Raw genomic sequence first — 11,382 nt, 5'->3', positions numbered from 1 at the left:
AAGTCACAGCCGTGGGTCGCAAATGGCCCCCAGGCTGCACTTTGGACACCCCTGGTCTAGACAGACCTTTTATGTTGTAGTTAGGTGTACTTGTTTAATTTGTCACACAAGGTTCTGACAGTTCTGACAGGTAAGTGACCGAGTCCAAATGAGGTTTGAGCGAAATGAGTCGTAATTTCATGAAGATTAAGAACCATTCATGTTTTAGATCCCGCTCTGTAGAACACGGCGAGATCCATCCCGGCGGCATCGTGCCTCATGCATGCGTGATTCATGGATGTGTGGAACGCCACGAGCTGACAGCGCACTGACGGCTTGTGACTGCGTTGGGGCGGGGTGGACCGCTCAGCAGCAACGGCTGCTGCTCAGTGAGAAACCGCAGCTCAATACGTGCTTTCACTTCTAAGAAAACTCTCCAACGACGCCAGAAAAAGTCACTAGATTTGTCGCCAGTCGCTTTTGAGAAAATATGTTTGGTATGTCACCAGATTTAGCGTCTCATGGATACTGTAACCATTATCGTCATCATCATACTGTATCTCTTGTGTTTTCAATTGGTAGTACGTGGTCCTGTGGCCCTCACAACATTTTTGTGGCTCACGCGTAGAGCAAGAAACCCTAATGAGAAGGATCTTTGACTAGCGTTTTTGTAGCACACTAATCCCATTGGCTCCAGACTTGACTGTGATAACTGAAAGTAGAATTCCTTATTTACAAATGGAATATTTTTGCAATTAGAGCATAGAAAACCCTTTTTACAACCTTCTAAATATGGTTTTTAACATTATTACAGCACTCTAGACATAAAATATCAACCATATAGTCACCTTTACACTCATATTACCAAATATATTAGACATAGTTATATAGAAAATAAACACAATAACACATAAATAAGACTTGTGCTCGTGTGTGTTGCAGTAAATATGTTATATGAGTGTGTGTGTGTGTGTGTGTGTGTGTGTGTGTGTGGAGGGGGGGCAGGGACTGACGTAGGGGGTTCAGAGTTGAGTTTTGGCTTGGTGTGGGTTAATAAAATAAAATAAAAGCCTGTTGTTCCGGCGATCAAGTGTGGTCCTTGTGCGTCTCACCGAACATTACAGCAGTGGTGTGCAGTCAGGGCCAGCAAAGCCTTCTCTGTTGGCCTAAACACTATCAGAAGCACTTACCTACATTTAATTGATTTAATTCAGTCAATTATTTTCATTTAGTAGAGTGTTTCTTGGCTGAGATGCTTCCAGTACGTTAGATTTTATTTGTCCAATCAGATTTCAGCTTCTATGTGTTGCCATGTTAATATAATCTGCCCATAATCAGCTTGTTACATTTGGCTGAGCGCCAGTCACCAATCACCATGTATCTGCCAGCATGGCACAATGGTAAGGTTGGCGGTGCTTAACATGGGTGATTGTGAAGAAGGAAATCTGGCCAGTTAAATCCCCACTGAAGCACCAGGTACCAAATGCACTGCGTTACAGTAACATTACTGGCACCTAGTGACCAGTATAGAACACTGCATATCATCACAACGTCTCTGAATGCCTTATTTTTGTATTTTTACTCATTTAGCCATTTTATGCTTGAAAATACTTAAATTAGCAAACACTACAGTATGTAAAATATGCTTTATATGTGTATTTTTGACTAATAATGGGCCATATTCAATCACAAAAAAGCATGATTTATTGATAAATATATTTTTTAAAGCGTGATAGAGTGAAGCCAAAAAAGCGGTGAGGGACTACTGTAGATAATCTTTGACTACAGTGCATTTTTTGTCTGAATTTGCTATTGATGATCATTTTGTGACGTAAAAGTTTGAAGTTGTGTCAGAGCCTTGCATGGACGTTATATACAGAATAAGAATAGTAGACCAGGTGGCGGTTTGTCCCCTGGTCATTAGCTTTCTAAAAAAAAAAAAAAGGTGTCCCCCAGAACAAGTGAGGTTAAGATGTTGCTCTAAAATGAAAATTCCGACCTCAGACAGCCGCAATACACACACTCGGCGTTCCCAGGACGGCCAAGAACGTTTCCAGAGAAGTTTAATCCCTCATTAAGTTGATAATGACCCCACCACTCATCTCTCTGAGAAGCACTCTAGTGGCCCTGAGGGTCCTTGGAGGGGTCCTGGAGGGCCGCGACTCGTACAGTAGCAATTGACTGCGTTGGTGTCGATGCTAATGGCCGCTTAGCCTCCTACCCTCCTTTCCCTCCCTCCTGTCACACGTGCAAATGAAAAACACACAACATCTGCATAGCGACACACAATGGACGCTTCTCAGTGCAGGGATTAGTCGCTGGTCTTCACATGGGCTTCACAGGCCACATTCAAAGTTGCCTCGCCTTAAATGTCATTTTTTAGGATTTATATCCCAGCTCTCGTGCCAGTATGATGTTTAACTGACAAGTTGCATGCTTTTTTTTTTTTAACTATGGCAAAGTCTCATGTTATGACGTAATATAATGCATGAAAGCGCCGTCATGACGAAAATATCGTCCGATTAGAGAAAAAAATATATAATATATAAAATATAGGAAACAATATAATAAAAAAATGTAGAAATCTACAACGTAGCTCATATTTTTGTTTTTTTTTTGTCAGCTGAGGAATAATACAAAACATGGGGAAGTAAATAAAACACTCATTCAGGTAGAATTTGTGAATTTTTGGTTGAGTTAAAAAATGTGTATTTTGATGTCATTTTCATGGCTTTAAAGCCTTGTGGATGAATGTGTGAAGCAACTTCTTTAGTTTTATTCTGTAAAGCAACCATACATTCGCTATAAAATGTGCCCTATAAAAATGTTTGACTGCAGTGAATTCATAAAAATAAAATAACCTTAGACATGTTTCCTCAGCACCTTCAACTTTGATGTAATAGTAACACAAAAAGGGAAAAAAAACCTTAATCTATGTCTCACCATCTTGAATTAAATGTGTGTGTATAATGTAAAGTAATGACCTGTTACAGTCATTATCATATATACTGTATGCATTTACACCATTTTTGGGCCTCATTTTCACACTTTCTATGACTCAATCACTAGACACTTCATTAGGTACACCTGCACGAATACAAGCGATGTATCAAACAAAATCTGCCTTTGCAAAGATGATAATTGGCATTGTCAGAGAGGTACAGTCATCCCCCACCGCTTCACGCTTTGAATTTTATTGCTTCACTTTGTCATGGTTTTTCAAAAATATATGTATTTAATTGTTAACATTAGCATGCTAACATCTAGCATAATAGCGGTCAGTGTTTATATAAGTATTTATATAAGTATAAGTATTTATGTGTCTAGCTAAGAAAATAGCTAAAAATGCTACTATGCTAATGTTAACATGATAGCAATGCTAACTTGCTAACATTAGCATGCTAACACCTAGTATGATAGTGCTAAGTGTTTATATATGTCTACCCATGAAAATAGCTAAAAATGATAGTATGCTAACATTAGCATGCTAGCAATGGTAACATGCTAACATTAGCATGCTAACACCTAGCATCATAGCGCAATGTACGGGAAAGGCTAAATTTCCCAAATAAGTTTAACTTTGAAACAGTCTGAATCGGTTGAGAAATGTGGAAGTCGTCAGAACTCTTTAGATCAAAGGCATTTTAGATTCCGAAAAATGGGAATGTCAAGAAAAGTGGAAATTCTTGGTATGTGGAAAGTGGCATGAATGTCCTTAATTAGTTGAATGCTTTGATGTTGGAAGGGTCTGAATTGGTTGAGAAATGTGGAAGTAGCTAGCACTCTTTAGATCAAAGGCATTTTGCGTTCCTGAAGAAAAAATGTGTGAATTTTTGTGCTGTGGCTAAAAGCATGAATGTGCAATGAGTTATGAGTTATGCTGGAATGAGGTGAATCGATTGAGAAATGTGGAATTAGTAGTAGGTAATAGCTGTTTTATGGAAAAGAGTAAATTTTGGGAACAGTGTTATTTTTTTTCAGTATAAAAATAGGTAGCCTGAATGTCCTCAACGTGTTAAACAGTTTGATGTTGGAATGGCTTGAATCGGTTGAGATATGTGGCAGTAGATGTGGCACTTTGCGTTGCGCTTGGCGGAGGTAATTATCTCACAACAGGCACAATATCCCTAACATGCACTACTGTTGCGGCCTTAACCCCCCAAGCTAAAACTCAATTCTGAACCCCTGACGTCACTTTTTGTCCGCCCCTCACTCAGCTCCCCCAGCACCGCAACACATTTACAGCAACACGCACAAGCCATGAGTCTTATTTACGAGTATGTCTGAATGGCTTATTTACTCTTATTACTGTATGTCTACTATATGGTTAATACAAATATAAAGGTGACTATAGGAGTGTTACTTCATTTCTAGAGGGCTCTAATAATGTTAAAAAACAAATTTAGACGGTCGTAAACAGGTTTTCTATGCTGTACCTATGAAGATATTCCATTTATAAATAAGGAATCTTAATTCACTTATCATGGTTGGGTCTGGAACCAATGAATTGTGATAAACGAGGGATTACTGTACTACTAATATTTCCTCATATAATGGCTGGGCTGTTTGACCCACACACATGAATTTTAGGATATTATGTATTCCGTATTAGAAACTAGCCAGTCAACCACACAATAAGAAAATTCTTACAATGACAGCTCATTATCTTTGTATTGGACGTTATTAGTGCCGGTGTACCTCATGTTTTGTCCATGGAGGATGTGTATTGGGGCGCAGACAGAGCATACCTGGCCTTTTCACCTGGTCCCCCCCATTCATAGTCAACGCAGGGCCCAGTAATGAGCGGCGGCTCGTTGAGGGCTGGAGGCCTGGACAATAAAGCTGTTAGGCGCGGACGCGCGTGGACAGGAAAGGGCGAGACCACAGTGCGTGTTAAAAGTGTCAGCAGGGTGACAACACAGAGGCCTTTTCACTGGGATAATAATAATGATGACGGTGTTTTTCTTCCCTTCAATCACGTGTCAACGCAGTGCTCACCGCGCTTCTTGTCAAACTCCGCATCTTAATAGTCGTCTTTAAATGTATGAACGATGAAGATCACTCATACATGTCAATGCTGGGCATGCTGAGTCAGGGCTAATGGCAAGGAGGGACTTTCTTGCATCGATATCTCAATCGATGACACAAGTGATTCAGTACTTTTAAGCCTTGGTATTCAATTGCGTCAAATTAACTCCCATATAAAACAATTTACACCGGTTTTAATCGCTAATAGACAAACTAACTGGCCACCTGAAGCTGTTACATCTTGGTCACCTTATTGACTGGCATCTTCTTTCTTTCTTGTCTCTTTGTGAAGCAGCTTGCTAATGTATGTCATGCACAGCAAAAAATAAATATTAGGAGCCGCTATGGTGTTGTCCAAACCTACATGACCCTGTGTGAAAAAGTGATTAGCGATCCCCCCCCCAGAAAGAAAGTAATTGAGATCTATCAGTCTGGAAAAGGTTATAAAGCCATTTCTAAAGCTTTTGGGACTCCAGCAAACCACAGTGAGAGCTATTGTCCACAAATGGCAAAAACATGGAACAGCGGGGAACCTTCCCAGGAGCGGCCAACCAAAATGACCCCAAGAGCGCTGTAATGACTCATCTGAGAGGTCACAAAAGAGCTGCAGGCCTCACTTGCCTCAGTTAAGGTCAGTGTTCATAACTCCACCATAAGAAAGACACTGCCTGCATGGCAGATTGCCGAGACCAAAACCAAACTTAGGAAGGGGACAAACACTTTTTCACACCACTATATATATGCATCTTATTTTATTTTGTTATTTTATCCGGAATTTGGATGAAAATGCCATTTTGCATGCCGCTTGAGATGCTGTCTGCAGCCAGCAACAACAGAGCCACGGATTGCTTCCGACTGCAAAGATTTCATCTTTGCCGCGGAGGAGCAACAGCGAATCAAAAGGGGCCTCTGATGTCAGCTGACGTTTGACGTTTCATTTGACGTTTGTGACTTGGGTTACGATATTGTTCATAGTGCTGTCGAATCGAGACCACTGTATCAAACGCTTCACTACAGCATGCAGGTATTGTTGGACCCCTAATATACAGTATATAGAGTGTTTTTTTATGTAATGATTATTATGTGATGTTTTTAATTTTTTAAATATTTTTAATAGTATTTTAAATTTAAAAATGTATTACAATTGCTGGAAAATGTTACTAAAAATCTTTCGAAATACTAGAGTTTAATCATTTTCTTTCAATTGAATGCAAAAATTCATGTAATTTGAGTTTTTTCTATTATTTTTCTTCACTGATTGGCTGCAGGAATCACATACCGGGGTTACCACGTATGGCCACTATCCTTATAAAGTGCTACTGTTGTCCATGACTATCTTTGGAAATGCAGCATTTTCCATTGGCTCCTCATTAGAAGGTGTACCTAATGAAATGAGCTTTAGTCAAACGGTCACTAAAAAGCTGTGTTGGTGTGAAGAAAAGCCCCAAAAGCAGCAGATACTGCATGAAAAAAGGCAGCGCTGATGAGTTTCAAGCTCATTTGTGCTGTAAGATGGCCCATTAGAAGCTCTCTGCTTTCAGGCGGGCCATGACTTTGAAAGGAGGACAATGGTGAGTGTATTCCTTGTCTGGCTCCAATACACAAGCTGAGCCTCTCTTTGTCATCGATTCCAAATAAGGACGGAGACTGTGGTAAGAAGAAAGTATAATGTCGCTATGAGCTTTTTGGTAATAAATACGAGTTTGAGGCATGTGATGGAGTGGGCGGTGCACTGATGGAGGAGGAGGCATCAGACTGTCCCATTTTTTTTTTGTGCAGCCGAGAAAGTGTCTGTTTGTCTCCTTCATCAGACATTCAAGTGTGAGCAAACAACAAGTGAGCCGTCTCAAAGGAGGCTGCAGCCTTTAAAGGTCTTCTAAAGAGTCACTTAGGGCCGACAGGACGCGCTGATGACGGTGATGAGGATGATGGCAGGCCAGCCGCCATGTTTGCAGAGCTGGACGTAATCCCAGTTGAAAGAGACACGCACCTCCGTGACCAAAGCAAATCACGCCGTTCACACAAGATCAGAGGGGAGAATTAGGAGCAGAATCGGCTTTCACGCCGGCCGGGGATGTGGACACTAATCATTTGTCACGTTGACGCCATGAGGCTGCAAGAATTCAACGAAACGGAAGCAGAATTCAAAACGAAAGAAAACAAAGTGGTGTTCAACCTGTACAGATGGAATGCAGCCAATCAGCGGAGAAAGTAGTGTAACAAACCTCATATGGTGATAAAACATCAGCATGAACTCCAAACACAGGACAGATTGATTACATTGTTGTCTATTTGAGTTTTCAAGCATTCAAATATTAAAATTGTAGTATTTACGAAACGAAACGAGTCATTATTTAACGCGAAGAAATATCCTACTTGCACGTTAAGGGAAATGTAAGTTGCAAATGTGCATTAATGTATGCTTTTAGAGGGGGTGTGGATCCAATCGTGCTGTAGCCTAATGAGTTTCACACAATGCAAAATGTGCATGTAAAAGGCGAAGAGTGTCAGACGTAATCCTGGCTGTAGTTTAAAGACAATAAATGTAGTCTACTTGTAGAAAGAGCTGGCGACCAGCTGACTGTGAGAGATGTAAAGAAAAAAAACAGCAGCTCCACCACACCGCAGTTGCAAAATTTGACGCCTCCATAACGGGAGCTCCATCGTATCTCTGGAGCGACATTACGGCTGTAAAACGCCACACTTCGGCAAGGCGAGCCCTCCATCGTGCACGGGAAGGTGCCTCATGGGGTGTTTGTGCACGCCATCGTTACTTGATGGGCGAGCAACGAAACGGCTCAAGTAGGAATGAGAAGGATGTTTTTCAAGGGAGGAGAATAAGAGGTCAAGAAAATAAAGTCCATGCAGAGGAGCTCCACGTTGGTCACGCTGCTTGCATCCTCTTTTTTTGGGGGGGGGGGGGACTTAATAAGATGATTTGGTAACATCAAGGCTTTCCCAGCAGCCATGATTACATTTGGACTTAATACCCATGCAAGAATTTGTAGGCCAACTAATTCAGGCTGGGAGACGACCCCTACCCCTCCATGCTCTTCAAAAGCCCCCCGCCCCCACCTCCTCCGCCTTCTCATCCATTCAAAGGGTGAGGATGTTTGACAATCCCAGCTTGTACTCCTCCACCAATTAATTGGATACGTTGTCGGGATGTTGGCTCCTCTCATCTTCGACTTAGAAAGACAAAAGGCCGGCGGGGGGGGCTGTTGACACCTCCATGTCCGGCCCAGTATAAAAGGAGGAGACGCTCAGAGAGGAGCATCATTCACCGCGTCAGCCGCCCTTGGAGCAACGACCACTTGACTTCTTTCCCCCCCACGTTTAACTGGAAGGATGCAGGTCCCGAGCAGAACCACGGGGGCTTTTGGATACTCTGTGCGTAATTACGCACCGGCTCCACTTTACCCAGCCGGCCAGTGCGCGCCTTCGTCCACCATCACCACCTCCAAGCCAGCCAGTGGGAAATCCTTCACCATCGAAGCTCTTCTAGCCAAGCCGGAGGAGTCCAGCTCGGGACGGGCGAGTCCACTTTCTTATGGGGTCAAGTACCAGCCAGGTCTGCCTCATCATGTGACTTTGCCTCTGACGCCGGTACCTTCTTACATGTACTCTGGCAACATGTTGCCTCCCCAATACGCGCTCTACTGCTGCCCCCCTTTGAGCTACCAGAGCTCATGCCGCGGAGCCTTTTACGCACAAGGTACGTTGTTGGTGACTCAGCCTTAAAAGCGTCAGCCAGCCAGAAACATAAGAAGTTCTTTTCTTTACCTTTGCAGCTTCCATGTCCAAAGTCAACGCCGGGGGTCTCCACTCTGCGTTCAAAGCCAAAGGGGGCAAGTCCAAACGGATGCGCACCAGCTTCACCAGCGAGCAGCTGTCCCGCCTGGAGAAGGAGTTCGCCCGGCAGCAGTACATGGTGGGCTCCGAGAGGTTCCTCCTGGCCTCCGCCCTGCAGCTGACAGAAGCACAGGTACGCATCGGGGGGGGGCGGGTCCAGGACAAAGTGTATGCGTTCGATTATTTTAATGTTCAATTTAAGAACTTTTAGGAGCAAACTTTAATCACTTCTATACCTTTAATGTAGTTTGAAAGTTACAGTTGAGTTATTTTTTTAGCGATTCTATTCACACGAGACATTTAAATGTTGTGCTATTACAAACATGATTATTTTTTACTTTAGTGCATAGAAACCAAACTATTACTTTTCCTTTGAATAATGAAAAAAAACAACTTTAATAGAAGCAGTAGACTGATGTGTCAAGATCAGGGGTGTCCAAAGTGTGGGACAAGGGCTATTTGCCGCCTGTGGCACATTCTAACAAGAAAACTTACTTTCAACTTAAAATTGAAAAAAAAGAGCAAAAAGTCGTCATGCAATGAGATGTTAATACTAATAACACCATATCGCGCTTTGTCATCTATATGTTGTCTCTTTAAATATATACAAATCTTCTTAGCATAGCTACAGGGTTTGCTTTTAGCCTGGTTAAAACTGAAAAAGAGCAAAATGGTGATCTTATTTAGGAAAACAGACAGATAAATTCACTTTCAGGTGGCATTTACATGATAAAAATGTCATTTCAAAGCCCTTTAAAGCAACCTTTGCAAATGTTGACATCACAACACTACAATTCTAGCAGTCCAGTCGTGTTGGCACAGTGAAAGACTCACTAAGTTCTCGTTCTGCTGCTCCAGTGTGTCTGATGTTGGGTTTTTTGGTCTCTGTAGGTCAAAGTGTGGTTCCAGAACCGCCGCATCAAGTGGCGCAAACAGAGTCTGGAACAGCAGCAGGCCAAGCTGGCTAAACTGGGCCTGGCCGTCCCGCCCAAAAGCCCCGGCTCTCAAGGACAGAACGATGAGGAGGAGGGGGAGTTCTCCGACTCGGATGTAGACGTGGACGTGTCCGACGACTTGGTCGAGCACTGCTGACCCGATGGAAAAAGACTCACTTGTACATACTGATGGAGTTGGTGATGTCACGATATCATTATTTAATAGATGTATAGGTATATATTTAATTTTTATACATTGTTTGCTCTTGCTGCTCTGTTGTTTTGTATATTTGAATGGTATATTCAGAAATATATTTTATGGAATGAAATGCACACGTCTTGCTTGTTGATTTTAGCTTCTGAAGTCTTACTCTCTATTAGACACAAAAAAGAGGTCATCAGATGTTTGGGAATATTTTTTTGGTAGATAAAGATGGTTTGCGTGAAAAGAAATAAACTAAGACAATTCTTTTCGCGTAAAGCAGACAAATGAGGAGAAAAGTTATATTGATATATCCGAATATGGCCACTTCATTAGGTACACAATCTAAAGAGATCCCGAATAGGAATTTGACTTCAGGATAATGCTGTTTTAATGGAGTTCATTTAACGATACGCTTATTCCTGTATCATACTGAGAAGTTCCTAGTATTTTGGCATGACACTCTATATCAGGGGTGTCCAAATTTTTCCAACTTTTACATTTTGTTAATCCAAGCATGTAGATATGCTGAGATGTTTTTTATTACAAAAAAAAAGAAGCTTTGTTATCGGTGACAAAGCATATTATTAGAATGAATACATTTTTTCTCCTTATATTACACTTTGTTTTGCTAATTTTTCAGTTTTTGCTGTGTTTATTTTATTCTTACATATATTTCAACTTTCTTCTTGTACATTTTCCCTGTAATATTGTCTTTATTTGCATAATATTTTGACTTCATCATTGTAATATTATAACTTTTACCCAACCAAATTTTCCAAAAAAATTGCAACTTTATTCTGTGTTTTGTTTGTTTCTCATAATATTTTTCTCTCTCAATTGTATGATTTTATTATTCAAATATTTTCTCTTTATTTTTGTAAAATTACTGCTTTTTTTTGCAATTTCTTCAGTTGTTTTTTTTTAGTTTTCTTGTTTAATTATATTTTTAAAATGTGCCGAGGGCCAGTGAAAAAACAGCCATGGGCCGTAAATGCCCCCTGGGCTGCACTTTGGACACCCCTGCTCCAAATGACTCAACCACAGTAGTAAACAATAACATTTATCAGTTAAAAGTGAGCATTATTTTCGTCAGAAAGGCAGAATTTACAGCTTTCGTACTGCACAAGTGTGCCCAATGAAGAGCCTTCTGTCAATAGTTTTAACAAAAAAAAAATCCTTTCCTCCAAGAAGCCAAATGCTGAATTGTAGATGGGACAGGTGTACCTAATTAAGTGACGAGTGAGTATTTGACTGCACATTGGTCCTAAATGTGTGTACATGACCTCTTCACTTATTGTCCCTGTGATGAGGATGATGAAGCTGTGGGAAGATGTCTTAATAAATAAATAAGCAGCTCTGATACGGCATGGGTCAGTCTGTCTC

At 41.2% G+C, this 11,382-nt stretch overlaps 1 protein-coding gene across 1 annotated transcript; it reads left to right on the top strand.

Moving 5' to 3' along the window:
- Positions 1 to 8,355: 8,355 nt before the first annotated feature.
- On the top strand, positions 8,356 to 10,017 carry noto (notochord homeobox). The gene is made up of 3 exons (XM_054797278.1): positions 8,356 to 8,722; positions 8,799 to 8,992; positions 9,751 to 10,017. The coding sequence occupies exons 1-3, from the start codon at positions 8,356 to 8,358 to the stop codon at positions 9,949 to 9,951; spliced, it is 762 nt and encodes a 253-aa protein (XP_054653253.1). The 3' UTR covers positions 9,952 to 10,017.
- Positions 10,018 to 11,382: the final 1,365 nt, after the last annotated feature.

This window comes from Dunckerocampus dactyliophorus, chromosome 13 (genome assembly GCF_027744805.1).
Source record: "Dunckerocampus dactyliophorus isolate RoL2022-P2 chromosome 13, RoL_Ddac_1.1, whole genome shotgun sequence".
Taxonomy (NCBI): domain Eukaryota; kingdom Metazoa; phylum Chordata; class Actinopteri; order Syngnathiformes; family Syngnathidae; genus Dunckerocampus; species Dunckerocampus dactyliophorus.
The sequence above is the reverse complement of the archived record's forward strand: the minus strand, read 5'-3'. Positions and strand labels throughout refer to the sequence as shown.

Bases quoted from the DNA above. Each gene is read 5' to 3' on its own strand.
- noto (XM_054797278.1), top strand. From the start codon at position 8,356: ATGCAGGTCCCGAGCAGAACCACGGGGGCTTTTGGATACTCTGTGCGT. The intron at 8,723-8,798 runs GTACGTTGTTGG...TTACCTTTGCAG, and splicing joins CGGAGCCTTTTACGCACAAG to CTTCCATGTCCAAAGTCAAC. The intron at 8,993-9,750 runs GTACGCATCGGG...TGGTCTCTGTAG, and splicing joins TGCAGCTGACAGAAGCACAG to GTCAAAGTGTGGTTCCAGAA.